Source organism: Excalfactoria chinensis, chromosome 7 (genome assembly GCF_039878825.1).
Source record: "Excalfactoria chinensis isolate bCotChi1 chromosome 7, bCotChi1.hap2, whole genome shotgun sequence".
In the NCBI taxonomy this organism is placed as follows: Eukaryota; Metazoa; Chordata; class Aves; order Galliformes; family Phasianidae; genus Excalfactoria; species Excalfactoria chinensis.
Window position 1 is genome coordinate 6,010,720 of NC_092831.1, and position 15,057 is coordinate 6,025,776.

At 41.7% G+C, this 15,057-nt stretch overlaps 1 protein-coding gene across 3 annotated transcripts in view; it reads right to left on the reverse strand.

The window, feature by feature from the left end:
• Positions 1–352: 352 nt before the first annotated feature.
• Positions 353–15,057, reverse strand: part of MGAT5 (alpha-1,6-mannosylglycoprotein 6-beta-N-acetylglucosaminyltransferase) — a 111,320-nt gene continuing 96,615 nt past the window's right edge. For all 3 annotated transcript variants that reach the window (XM_072341343.1, XM_072341344.1, XM_072341345.1), the window contains exons 14-17: positions 13,980–14,096; positions 13,124–13,198; positions 8,810–8,967; positions 353–7,126 (exon numbers count right to left, since the gene is read on the reverse strand). In XM_072341343.1, the coding sequence (XP_072197444.1) occupies positions 6,928–7,126; positions 8,810–8,967; positions 13,124–13,198; positions 13,980–14,096 (549 nt within the window). In that variant the 3' untranslated portion in view covers positions 353–6,927. The remainder of the gene's footprint in view (positions 7,127–8,809; positions 8,968–13,123; positions 13,199–13,979; positions 14,097–15,057) is intronic.

The following is a 15,057-nucleotide window of genomic DNA, read 5'->3' on the forward strand; positions in this document are numbered from 1 at the left end:
TGTGACACAACGCAGCTTTAATTCTTGAGAAGCATCATGTATTCTGTATGCGGTGTACAGCAGGGTCCACAGTCTTCCTTTGGGCTGAAACTGTTTAGGAAATATGTCTAACTTTTGGGGAGGGTAAGTTGCCCTCCTGAAATGAATCTTACCTGTTTTTAAATCCAATTTAGATTTAGAACAACAAAACGGAAAGATAACAGTGTCCTTTCTTACCACTGGGCTGTGGGCTGTGGGACTGCTGCTGTTGCGAGGGCAGCTGTGGGCTGCAGGATGGGCACAAAGATGCAACTCCAGATCCGTAGCAGCTCATGGATTTTCCATTCATGCACAAAACAATCATAGATCCAAATCACACCAGAAAAAGGTTTATTGAAAAATAAAGTTCTCCCTAGTTTGTTTTTTTTTTTCTACACCAGTGAAAACAAAGCATTTTTCTATGCCATTAAAGTACAGACATTTACGTTTCTAAAAAAAAATAAAATAATCTTATCCTATTGAGCCCCCGTAACTTGACAGTATCTGAATCACTGTGTTCTGATCTTTCCCAAACAAGCTGTTTGAACGCAATATAGTGGAACACAAACATTCAAATAAAGCAAAGAGTCAAGACTTCAGGAGAGAATTCCAACTGAACGCACACAGTAACCAGCCTGGCCCTGAAGTTCTTATGGAACTCTAAAGACTCCAACTCCAAATGATTTTCTGCACAAAGCAGCTTCTGTTTTTACAGATTTCAGTCAGTTTTTGTGCAACAAGGATTACTCAGAATTTTCTAGCCTTTCCCTGTGGAGATGCCTCCAGGGAGGGAATGAGACCAGAAAGCAGAAGCTGCTCCATGTCACCCTGCTGCGCTCAGCCAGAGAGAGAACTCAGCTCAACCCAGCGCTGAGCATAGCCTGATGTTTAGACATGTCTCTGTTTATAATCTGTAGGGTAAGTTTTCTCAGAAAATGGACTCCCTTTTCCTTTCACTAAAAACTGCCCGTTCTTCCTCCTCTGCCGTACTCTGTGAAAACCGAATCAAATGGCTTTCACTGTCACCATATTACAGCAAGCTTGTTAATGAGTGTAACAAATGAGTTCTGGGTATAACTCTATTAAACAAACTGCCCTCAGAAATCCATCCATCCTGATTTACCATGTACCTGCCTGACATTGGGAACAACTGCAGTTGTGCCAGGAGTTGGGCCGGGCTGTGTGACACACGCTGCACTGTGGGGAAGGTGGAGTTACAACTCACTCATTATATCAGCGCTTTGAGGACCTGACTTTATTTACCCATTTAATAAGCAGGTGGCTTCATGCTGTTGGGAAAGGTCTGCTGAATCAGAAGCCAACGTTGGTTTTAATTAACTGAATTTGTAAAGGATGACTCGCATGGAAGCTGCACTTTGTTACTTTTCCCTGGAAGAAAGAACTCAAGCAATGCCTCCACACCTGAGGTTCAGCCTCTGGAATTTTCAACACATCCCTACAGTAAACATTTTACACTTGATATGTGGAGTTTGCTGTTTACACATTCCATTTAAACATAATATGTGGAATTTACAAGCTAACTTAAACACCTCTAGAGCTACTTAAAAACAGGAAGACATGATTTAAGTCACTGACAATTAAACAAAATGTTTTAATGCTACATTACAGCAGTATTATTAAAGCATACCTAAATGAAAACTGTCCCCGGCCTTTCCAGCCTGGCCAGAAGCCTCTATTTGCCAGCACACTGTTCTCAACTTTACAGTGATCCCTGAATGGCTGGGGACAAAGGAGCACCACAAATGGAAACCAATACTAAGTCAAAAGCTGAAGGCAAAGCAGCTGCAGGGAAATCGTCACACAGAGCCCATGCCAAAAAGTTAGCACCCCTTGAAAAAAGGCTTTGAAGTTGAAAATGGTGACTGATATTCTCTTCTAAACAAACAAGCAGAACAAAACTAGGCTCCAGCACTCCAAAACACAGAGCGGGCAGTTATTTAACCGAGTCCTGAACCAATACTGTTACGGTGAGTCACACCAACTTAGTGATGCTAAATGCTATAGCAGCAAGCAAAACTGGCTGGTGGTAACATGCACAGCATAACCTGCAAGGGTTTATCTTCATCCTGTAGGATGGTGCTTTATGAAAAAGGGAGAGCTGTTTTTTTTTAATTTGAAGAGAAATTAATGGAGGAGTCCTGCCACCAGTGAAGCTGGTGGGAGTTGTGAAATTAATTACTTGGATGGGAACTGTACTCAGCCTCATTTATCCCCTTTAATTTTCATTGAAGTAAAATCTGGTCTCGAAATACACTGAACAAAATACATGCCTAAGAAAGCAACTTGAATCTTCATACTGAGAGTAGCAGCTTAAAAACAACCTTTGTAATTTAGAGGGGACACTCATTTCTGAGAGTGGAGGCATGCCTTTATTGAGAGCACGACCCAGGGACACACAGGGGGGTTTATATGACAGAACAGTGCCATTAAGTCAGGAGAGAAGATGCTGGTGAACAACCTCACTTGCACCTGATGGTAATTTTGGACAAGTCTGAGCACCTGCCAGTGAGAAAGTTAGAAACTGCTGCGTTAGCAGCAGAGCTGAGCAGGGAGCAGAAACCTGGCTGTCCTCAAGCCTGTGCTGCTGAACCTGGAGCAGCAGCTGTTAGACAAAACATCCTCACGGAAATGGAGTAACATTAAAATAGGGATTTCTGCAGTCAGATGAACAGCCAGAATTCCATCTCCACTGAGGCTCACACATTTGGATATGGACCGCATTATATCCATGAAGGACTGCATGTTAGGAGCACCACGAGTCACCGTGTGCATTTCCATCTGCACACACTTGTATCTGAAAAACCAGGTCTTAATTCTTCCAGTTAATCAAATCAAGCGTGACTATTCCTACAGGTTCTTTGTTAGCATTGTCTCCCAGGGGAACACAGCGGGTGCGGTTTGCTCTCTGTCATTACGCAGACATCTGTCCCAGCAGGAGCGTTCGTGTCAAATTACAGACATTCAGATAAAGGCATTTCACTGGCAGAAGCAAATTTTGGTAAGAATCAGTGATGTTTTGCTACCTTTTACCTTATTAACGCTTATGTCTTTAGAGCAGATCTTCCTGTTGTTTCAAACCATTCAAAATCTGTTCTGCTAACAGACATACCGTGATTGAGCGCTGGGTTCTACCTGCAGTTAGTGTCCCATTATACTTGTTCAGACAGCATCCACATTAAAGCAGCCATCCAAACCCCAAAGTAAAGAAAAAAAAAAGGCACATAAACATTAAATATTGGTAGGAGAAATAATCTGATCAACACAAACACAGCTGTGACTATAAAGCACAAAAAGAAACAAACTAAGCAAAGAATGCAAAAAAGCAACTCTGTTTATACATGTGCAAATCAACTTGCATATATGAAATAAATGAGGTTTTTATTGGCATTTTTAAACAGTGTGTATTTACCAACTTTACCTTTCAAAGGCAAGCCATAATTTTATGTTAATAAATATGTAAATGCTTCTCTCAAGTTTTCTAATCTCATAGGAACATCTTTTGAAAAAACTAGGTCACATACAAAAATACAAAATTTTAAAACAAAGAATGTCTTGATATGAGAGTTATGTTTCAAAGCTTGTCAAATGTTCTATGCAACTATTGACATTCCCCCCCCCACCAATCACCGGTCAATCTATTTAAATGCCAAGTCGTGCAAAAACCTGCCTTCTGATTGCAGAGCAGAAGGAGCTGCAGGCCTTTTGGGTGGACGGAGCTCTGCAGCGCAGCCCACCTCAAGGACCCCGAGTGCAATACTGCAATCCCACCTTTAGTCTTTCACTAGGAAGGAAAATAGTTCTGGCTGGGGCAGAAGGCTGGCCTCTGTTCTAAAATGGGGATGTTTCGCTTGTTAACAAATTGTTCAAAATTATAATAGTCCCACATGGATATGCCTGAGTGCTGATCTGCAGAAGGGCTCTGCATGATGTACTGATCTATGAACAACGCTGCTCTGTGATGGAGAGCGAAACATCAGCACGCTGCAGTTTGTTCACTCACGGTTCCTGGAGGATCTCTTACAGGAATTTTGACTGAAGCTGTATTTCATAAAAGTAACACTTCTGAAAGAAGAGGTCCAGCTACTGTGTCTAAAGTTAACAATGCAGGCCTATGAGACTACAGCTCATGATTCTTTTTTCTTTAAGATCAAGGACTCATTCTCTATAGATTTCAGTGGAAACAGAATTAGACCCAAATGATCCCGAAGCCAGATTTAGATATCCTGTCCCTGGCCGAAATGCTGGCAGCACCGGCGTGTGCTGTTTCATTTCTGCCAGGACGCAGTAATGCAGCTCAGTAGGCCAGAGAGAGTAATAGTGCTACAGCATGGAAAAAAAAGAACAGCTTACAATAGACTCTCCCTGCTGTGGTAAATGCAGACTTACCATTGAGCAAAGCACTAGAACAGAAAATCTTATAATAACAAATACCAAAACCCTCCCCATCTAGAAAAGTTCAGAGGCAAAATAAAATGCAATATGCCATGTGGACCACACAGCGGTGGGAGTCAAGCAAATATGTATTTACAGCCAAGAATTACACTACGACAAAAACTACGTGTTTTGCATTCGTAAGTGCACACATCCACGTCTTTGTTTCCCATGTAATTCTCTGATATGTCGTTCTGAATTAAAATCCTGCCTGAGCAACCTCAGGCTGAACTGGGAAAGACAAATCTCTGCTGTTGCCCCCACATTCAGCACCAGGCAGAAGTACACACTGCCATTAATACACAGGGTTTTCCAGTTGCACAAATATGCACAGCTATGTGGGGAACACGTGATACAAACACAAAGCAAACTGTTGCATCTGCTCAGATCCATTTTGAATTCTCCTCCTCCAGCTCTGCTGGGGTATTAAAACTACTGCAGACTACACTTCTGTTGACTGAAGCAAACGCTGAGACATGCTAACAGTAAGTGTGTTCATACGAGTTGTGTTTTTCTTTTCATACAAAATGTTTGCCTCCCATTGAAGGGCCCTGTTATTCTGGCTGTGGAAAAATACAGCAGATTTTACCACCGTCGCGGCCAGTTCCTGGCATCCCAGCCCTTCAACGTTCCCACACAGCCTCATGGCCGCCCAGCAGCCTCCCAGGATTAGGTCCTGTGTTGGCAGCAGCCCTATGTATGGCGTGTTACAGTGCAACACCATCAGGAGCGCTGAGGCAGGAAACCAAATGGAGAAAGGTAATTCGCTGCTTTCACAATGAAACTTAATAATTTTCAGTTCTCTTGTTTTGAAAATTTATCCAAGATTAAAAAGCAGTTGCCTTGAATGGTCTTTGGTAGGTCAAGAGATGCATCAGTACTCGCACACAAATAAGGAGTGCTGGTGCAAGAACAACTGTTGCTAACCAGATCTATCCAAGAATGGGAAAACAACATTCTCTATGCTTTTCATGGTTACTGGGTAATGGTCATCTTTATGAAAAAAGCCTTCATGCCAATGTGAATTTGTTCCAACAGAGAAAGAACACATTCAAGTTCCAAATGTGCTGCTGACTATGACTGCTTTACCATGGATTGGTTTCTCACTGACCTTAGCAAATTTGTTTCCTGCCTACAAATGGTGCTGCCAAGTGTGCCACCTTCTGCTGAGAAGAACCATAGACACCTCTAGAAAAAGAAGGCGGTGTCAAAGATTTAATGTGCTGCCTCAAAGGAAGTTTGAATTGAAACTCTTCAGTTTCCTTAATTTATAACTGGTGTGCCTGTTAAAAAACAGAAAAGAAAGCCTAAAAAAACACCAAACCCTCCCCTCCCCAAGAGAAAAACAACCAAAGCACCCACAAGATCAGTCAATACTTTTCTTAGCAGTTGTTTGTCTCCTTTTGTTCTTCAGAAAAAAAATCTCTTTAAAAATCTATCTAGTTATGAAGACATTTTACATTTCTACCATACAATAATTATAGTTAGCTTAGTTTAACCTTTCTATGTCATTCAGCAACACTTTAACTACTGGAAGGCGCAGCAAACTGAGGCTCTAATGATAATATTGCTCCAAAGATGCTGAATACTTTTTGCTTCACACATTATTTCTAGTAGACGGACTACAACAGAAGCATGGGCAAATTCCAAGGACTACTTTCTAAATGGGACCAGTAAACCGACAAGTCCATTCTTAAAAAGGCAGCAGGTCTGTGAGGCTTTTCCACAATGAAGAATGCCCCAACCCAAGTTGCCTGCTGGGTCACACACTGCCTGCTTGTTCACTCATAGTACTTTCTGTTCAGACTGCTCTGGTGCAGCAGCTGTGATGCAGACTACCCTTTGTATACAAAGCTTAAAACAAACGAAAAGGGCTGGGCCCAGATAACCCAATTACACAATATAGAGCTATCTTGTGATTCCAAATTCTTGTGAAGTAAACCACTTTGTAGCCATTCAAGACAAAGCAGTACCCAAAGAGTGCATCTATAATAAATTGTAGTCCTCCCTCCCTCCCTCCCTCCCCCCAAGCACACTTATTTCAATTTTCTACTGGAATGATTTTGAGATCTTTTTGCTAACCATGACCGGGGATGTTCAAACTCATCAGAAAATACAAAACACTTCACCCAAACAACAAAAAAGAGTAGTTTGATGGGCCTGGGATTTTTCTGCAAACTATTCTGTGCAGTCATCTTCAAATCACTGGAGAACACGAAACTCATTTCTCTTTGCAAACAGATGAAGCAATTTGAAGAGTTGCACTGCAAATGTTCTTATAGGGAAAAAGATCAGGTAGCTGTTTGCTATCAATCTCTCCTCTCAGTAGATAATTCTGCCCAGCAATAATAGCTCTGCCCGCAGCAAAAAGCCTGGACAGAAGTGCAGGAATTAATAAGTAGCTCCTCTCAAAACTACTTACATTTTGTCCTCTACTCAAAAGAAGCCCTGCTGCTGCTATAGGCAGTCTTTACAAAGCGCAACCTGTCCCTTAATGTAGTCCCTGCATGGGCAGATTCTTCTGTGGGTCGGATGGGATCCAGCACAGCTGAACAGTAAGAGGTCACCTTGGAAAACACAGTGCTTCCTTCTTCCATCAAAAGAGGGGACCAGAATATCGTTTGCAGAGTCAACGGTGAGACATTCGATGTTATGCCTATAAAGAAGAGCAAGTGATCAAAAGCGCAGTGGAGTTTGCAGGACTTGAGTATACAGTTTTCATCCTTCCTCCCTACAAATACTGCACTACATGCTAAGTTAAGTAAGACCAGAGATGCAGGTTTTAAGCCACTACTCTCTTTTTGCTTGCATAGATTCTCTCTGCAGAGGGCAGCATAGTCTTTTTTAGCATTACTTCACGTCTTAATGAGAGAAGTTAAAAAGGAAAAAACATTTTTGATTATTCCTCAAATCTGGTATTTTAATACATCATGGATTTCTAGTAAGATAAAACCAAAGAATCTGAAATCAGGAGAAATTTTCATTGATTTGGGCACAAATATCTGCCAGGCCAAACACACCTCGCACACATCCCAGAGCAGCCCGACGCGAGGCTGTGCTGCAGAAGTAAGGAAAACTCAAGTTGCCATTTTCTGACCACAATGCTTAAAAGTATGAAGGTAGCAATTCCAGCAGAGTCTTTTTTCCAATTATTCTGGAAACACGGGTAGCTTTAGAAGTAGAATTTAACGGATTTTTTTGTCACAGAAACACAACTTTGTCTAGATAGCTAGAAAAGAACAAGAGCTCGACAGAAAGTTTTCACATGTGAGCTGCTTCTGTACTCCACTGGAAATCACAGCTTTTCAAATAAAGTATAAAAATAAATTCTGTCTGCAAAGAATACAGAAAAAGATGAAGATAGAAAACATGTAAGGCAGATTCACTAGGAACCCTTTTGCAGCCTGGCTTTTGAATGCTTTGCTTTCATTCTGAAAGGAATGCAGACATATTCCTAAAGAGATGGCACCTGAAAGCAGCAATAATTTCCTTAATGCATAGCTGGTAAGAACTGTAAAGTGGTATTAATAACTAAGTACATGAGGGATCAGAAATCTTTATCTATGGCACTACCGACAAAAGGTTAGCAGAGATGGTACTTGCAAATTGTTAATGAATGTATGTTTCTCAGTATGGATGTTAATCGTGACCAAAGAGGGAGCTCAATAACTGAAAGAAAAACAGCACTAGGCACTGCCTTTAAAATCATGCAAATGACTGGTAGAAATCACACAATGCATGGAGTTTTATTTACTGCAACAAAACACATTTAATTTTTGAATCACTCCCTCTGCCACACTGCCAACCGCAGCTGGGATTACTGTAAGGCACTGTGCCAGTTCTCTAGATCTCAGGTAGATATGGCAAAAGCAATACAGAACACTGCAGCTGCTCAGCCAAGGCTGCAACATGCCCAAGTTTTACAAGCCCACTCGGATGCAATCATAGTCCTGCCATCTGTGATACTGCAGCGTAAGCATCTCTGCTCGTTGCAAGCAACTCGGTACCAAAGGGCAGCACAGCGTGCAGAGCGTGCATGTAGGAGGAGGGAGGAAGGAAAAGCTGTGAATTTTTGGCTTGGTGATTGCCTCTATGTTGTATTCCTCACTGCAAAATCACATGCTGCATGGAGCAGTGCTATTGGCACAGCAGTAACTCTTACCATCCACTGCTGTGAAGGATGGAGCTGCTGACCTCATGGGTTGCCGCTGCCAAAACACACAGTGCCTCTCCCCACCTTCCCTACTCACAGAATCCGTGCACTAAGCACCATATGTGGCAAAAAACAAAAGAGTTACAGAAAGAGACAAATAATATGTTTGTGCTTTTGGGTACTTACTTAAGCAGAGCTTTGTCCTTGTTAAGATGCTGGAAGAAGGAAGGCTCACAAATGAGCTGGCTTTCCTGACAAACTTGTTTACAGGATTTTCCAGGTTCAGCAATTTTCACTTGAAGGGCACTTAGTGGCGGCCACATCACTTGCCCATGACAGAAATCCTGCAGTGACAGACAATATTTAATTGTGATGAATCCAGTGTCTCGTTAGCAATTTTCTCCATTAATAAAGTAAGTGATTATTATTGCAAACACTCATCTAGAGCTCACTGTGGTTGTACTGAAATCACTATGAAAAAGAACAAAAAAAGTTTTTTGGTGTGGGCGAATTACCACCTTTGCTAGTTGAAATGGGTTGGTATCGCTATTCCCAAAGCAGTTTCTTTCCCACTTTTAATCACAAGTAACTGGATCTCTCTTTACTTCCACATACCCAGCCCATTCTGGCCCTTTGACTCCTGTTCCTCCAGCTCCATGTTAGCAAACTATTTTGGTAGCAGCACAGATTATAGGAGGAAGTTCCAGGGGTCAGCTACCCTGTGGGTGAGAAATGTCTCTGCCAAGTGGTGAGCCATCTGGGCAGGATCAGGGGAAGTCATGGCAATGCTGAGGAAGTGAACTCAAAAGACTGATGAGTTCTATAAGGCAATCGGGGTTCAGAGAGTCTCTGTTCTCAATTGAGCTGCTAGTCAAAGCACTCTGCAACAAGGAAAGAAACTGGCTCTCATACATATATGCAGTCAAGTGTCGTGTGCAGCAAGAGTGTGGAGGAAGAAAAGGTATCCAAACACACATGCTAGCAAAAAGTATTTACAGTCCTGGTATTATAAATGAAAGTACTAAGTAACATTCCGTTATAGTCGGCCATTACTTCAGTATTTGGTTCTCTTGTGAGATGGGCATCAGAAAGTTTGGGCCCACTCCATCACCATCATGGTTTGCCTTCTCCCAGCAAAGCAAATATTTGTACAAACAGTCCCAGACTGTGGCCTAGGGCTTAGAAAGACACAACTCACTGAAAATTTAATGAAATGAAACCTCCAAACAATACCCAATTCTAATTATCTTTTTCCCCCCCCTCTATTTAGATTTCCTCTGCTAAAGCAGACAGCTTTTGTACTCCCAGCCTTAGCCATAAATTTAATAACCTAAATAATTTGTCAAACATCTGATAGCACATAGCAGAAGATCACAGTTAGACCTTATCTGTCCATGTTTTATGACTCTTATTCCGATAAGCAATTTCATATAATCGCTGTAAATGAACTCCAGTTTGTACAGCTGCTTTATCTGGTATCATTTTGATGAACCAAAGCAGTCAGAAACACACGTACAGAAAGTCATCTAAACGTGTCAGAGACACAAAAGTGCTTCAGGCACAAACTGAGAAGAAACAGAAATTCAGAGAGCAGAAGTGATTTTTCATGAACTTCCATTGCAAATTAACTTTTTTTTTACTCATACATTTTCATTAATAGGTTGCATTAGTTTTTTTGGTTTAGTGCATTCTACAACATGAAAAGAATAAACCTTCGTATTTGAAAAAAGATAACTTTAGAGGGTATTATTGGCAGAATAATTTTACATAGATTGTTTATGATATTTTTTAATGAGGCCCTTTCATAAAGGTTGCTTTGCTATTTGGACGTGGGTGCTCTGCGTATTCTGAACTTTTATAAATAAACACTCAATGCAGGAGGGAATTTATCTAGGTTACAATATTGTAAATATTGGATTGGATTCGTAGCTTGTAAGGGCACAAGGCAAAGTTATTCAGAGACAAGGAAATCTCCTGTGAGTCTTCACCATTTGCTGGATACGTCAGCCTTTCATACGTCTCAGTGAAAACATCTCCCCAAGTCTAGGCCAGCACCAGCCTCCATTTCTGTTCCACAGCCTGGTGGGAAGGTTAAAGGCACTGCTGCCTTTAACAGCATCACCCTCACAGATACCAGCACACAGAGCTGTGCTGTCACTGGCTGGTTTACCTACCAACTGGGCAACCCAAGTTTGGTAACTTTGGCCCAGTCTACCTTGTCACACAATCCCACACACATAATGGTAAGATAAATAAAATGTAAAACCAAAGGTTAAAAGATTAATACAGTCTGTGGTTATACATGTTCTACCTATAATCACAATTTAAGGTGTGGTAGACTTAGTCCACATAACAAGCTGCTGCTGTCCCTGCTCTTCCCTCTGGCTGAATGTCCTCATCCCGTTCCTTTTGCCAGCTCTGGTGCTCAGCTGGGTCAGGTCAGTTTGCTCACCCAGTAGAGAGCAACCACAAGTATTTTCTGCTGGGTTCCCAAGTACTCCTCAGCTGGACCACACTTCTCAAGGTCAACCTGCCTGCTCAGTCAGCCCTCCTTGGCTCATCCAATTGCTCCAAGTTTGCAGCAGGGAATCCTGCAGCTGCTTTGTGAGGGCTGATCTGAACAGCCCTACCCTTGGGTTTGCATCCCATGCTGCCCTAGCAGAACTGACACAGCCATCTATGGAGCCTTGGAGCCAATGGGACCAAGGGTCCTGCTGAGCTGCTTGTTGGGCCAGAAAGAAGGAAGAGCCTGGAGTGAAAGCTGGATCAATCTGGTTAAATGTGGCATTGCGAAGTGGCAACCACAGCTCTCAGCAGCTCTCATTCCAGACCCTAAAGACCTTCAGTTCAGCTGCTGGGTCTGAAGATGCAGGGAATCCATTATGCCTGTTGTAAGAATACTGTCCTCCCTCCTGACCCTGACCCAAATGGGGAATTACAGACAATTCTGAAATGCTACATTTTCACTGTCCCAAAGACGAGCTCCTTGCATTCAAGGCCAGGTTGAATGAGGCCTTAGGCAACCTGATCTAGTGCCTATTCTGTAATATCCATTCCTTTTCAGAGCTTCTGCTCTCTCGGTTCTACCTGTATCCAACCACAAGCTCTTTAAAACAAGGTCTTCACCTCTATTTTTGCTTCATCTGACATGTCAGGCATAGTGCTAAGTAAATGCAGGTAATAACAATACTGAGCATCCTGATGGCTGTGAAGCATAACAGCTTTTCACAATTAATCAAACAATGAACAACACAATAATGCGGTATTTAGTTCCAAGAAGGCGTGACAAAGGCAAGGTCTTAACACCCGGGGAGGTGTAGAGGGCGAAGAAACAACTTAGCTTCTTTGGGGCAATCCGTAAATTGACTCTTTCTTCCTTATACTGAGCTCCATTGCTTCCTTACTGACAAAATTGATTTACAGATAACTTAGAAGAATCAAAAGAAGCAGAAACTTTTACGGTTATGATGTCAGTGTAGCAGCAAAAAGCATAATGTATTTGTTGGCAGGAAGTTGGACAGAGCTGTTATTTTAACTAAACTTTTGATCTGAAGCCTTATTATTCTTTATTACTATCTGTAATACTGTCACATTTCAGAAATCCAGGAACAGGAGCCCATCCAGTGTTTCTGAAAGAAATTCCAGAAGTTAACTGGCTTATCAGAGATATAGGTTATTCTCATCACTCTCCTGCAGCAGCCAAACAAAAGCTTGTCCTTTGCAGAAGATCAGGCATTGGGCAGAAGTCCAAGCACACATTCAGTTTCTAGAAATCGGGATCCCATGTAATTCTGTCAGGTTTACTATTCCAGCTCAATACCTTTTGCTGATCTCAGCATGCAATGATGCTAAAGTCCTTTAAGTTACAGGTTCCCAAACCTGAATATTTGAAAAAACTTCCAAGAGCTTTTAGCCTAAGTGTGGTTCTACTGCAGAAGTATCTCTGCATTTATGTGATACTTTGTGATCCGAAGGTTTTTTGTACGTGTACACACTGACAATGCCAGCTGTAAAAGAAGTCACATTCATGCTGAAAAATAACTTTGTTTTTCTACTTTGATAAGTCATCAGAAACAGAAAGGTTCTTCATATAGATATCTGACTATATACACATTAATATAATAGTTAAAAAAAATCCTTTAGCTCCTGAAACGCAAACAAGTATATCCATTTTTGCAAAGATGTAAGTAAGGTAAATCAGGCATTCACGGATGAATCAGAAAAGCAGAGTGAATATTCTGGTAGTCAGCACTTTTTCTTCATTGCTCGACAAGCTCTGCATGCATAAAAACTCCCACTGGTACGGTATCAAGCCAAGGCACAGGTACCCAGGTCTGCATCCAGGTGAACCCCATGGGAACCTCAGCTGGGCAAGCAGTTATCTACCAAGCTGCACACTGTTTTTACCTCAACAGCAACAACATCAGGAAGCTGTAGAATAGAGAGGGTCCCCCCTTTCCAATGTAAAACAAGAGATTCACCCACAATAAAAGCTCATACCTGTCTTTCAATAAACGCATTCATCCTCTGAAGCATTCCCTCGCAGGTAAATTCATAGGGCAAATAAGGGTCAATCTGTTGAAACACAGTGCATTAGGTTAGATGTGTTTCTGTTCAAATGGTGAACTGTGGTAGCTGCTTGTATGTTCAATACCATATACTAGAAGCAAATATACTCGTTAACAAATCACAATTTGACAAAGTCATCAATAGTTTAAGCTGATTTTTCCTTCTTTGCAATGGCTATAAAAGTAGCTCAGTGATCATCTCTAAGGAAATGCCAAAGACCAGAATTTCAGGACTTATTGCAAAGTAAGAGATACAAAGGTAGCCCAAGACCCTGCTGGCTACTAGATTTGGTCCTGGAATTGAAGTGAAAAACAAAGCATTGTGACAAAAAAGAATGTGATACTTTCAAAAACATCTTCATGTTTTGCCCCCTTTATTTTCTTCATGAAGTGCCCTCACTAGAATGCCACTCCATAAGCGTCCAGGCATTTCAGGGGCAGTTATGTTAAGGCTATTGAATCAGTCAAAAGAGTTCAGCTGGTACTGGAAAGCCCACAAAGCTCTATGAACAATACGGAAATTTCAGTGAACACACAACATATACACTGCCTTATGATTTACAATGAATTTGTATAGAAATGTGGGTTTCATCTCACATTTGTAAAATCCTGACTTACCAAGTACTAAATCATGATTATCAGGTACAGCAGGGATAGAACGACAGCATTTTCCCCCAGTAACCTATGAAGTGCAACACTCTAATTAAACTAACACTATGAGGCAGTCTACTCATGTTCCATGATATACTGTCAAGTGTTGATTCAAAAATCGAGAATACGTTTCTCACCTTTTGATTCAAAATTGATTTCACAGCCTTCTCCACTTCAGAAAGATCATTTATGTCTACAGTCCAGACGTGGGGCTTCCCAATGTAAACTTCAGCATAGGGATGCTGAGATGTTAGCTGAAAGGAAGAAAAGCCACTGCTAAAAGTGACAACATTAGGATTGCTTTCCCCCTCCCTCTTCACCAGATTTGGTAAATAGAATGTACTGGGAGAATACAAGAATTCAGCTAGAACGGAACAGTCAATTTCATTCCTTCTCAGCTATCTTTCAGATTCTCCATGTTTAAATTCAGAGTGTGAACCGAGTAGGAAAGCTGAAAATCTTTTGCCAGTGCAGCTCACAAGCAACATCTGTACACTTTCACTTGTGACTTTGCACCTCATAATGTGTACCACTGCAGAATAGTCACTGCTTACATTAATTCCTCTTTGCCAGCCTGCCCTCTGTGCTGGGCACAGCTCCTTCTCAGAGCAGTGCCAGCTGTCACAGCTCACCACTGCTGCCAGGCCTGATTGGACCCGTGTGACACTCTGTCAGAGCTGGCACCCTTGCCCCATCTCTCCAAATTTCAAACAGCTCCAAGCTTCTATGAGCAGAAGTGTATAAAAGACCATTTCTATAACTCAGGATGAATTGTGACTGCTTTTTCTGTTGCTGCAGTTACTACAAGCATCATCTGACCTCAAGGAGAGTGTTAACTGCTATTTTGCTCAACTCTTGGTCAGAAAACAATTTCAATAAAGGCTCCAGTAGATAACCAAGAAATACGATCCCAGAGATGGCTTGTTAGATTCCGCAGCACTAGCAGGATGGCATTGCAAGTGAATTTTCTGACAGCTTTCATTATCCTTGCTCTCTTTCCCATCCAAACACAAAGAACTAACTGGAGCCATTCAACTGCCTGAGTTCCTAGGACTCTATGTTTGAACTTTACGTTGCAGAAGCTGCATTTCTATTGCTTTCAGTTCCAACAAAAAAAATCTTCCACTGTGCCTTTAAAAATGCAAGCATGGACAGTTCTTCAAATTCCACACAGCCTTAGGAGTTGGGCACTGCACCACGCTTCTTGCACCACCT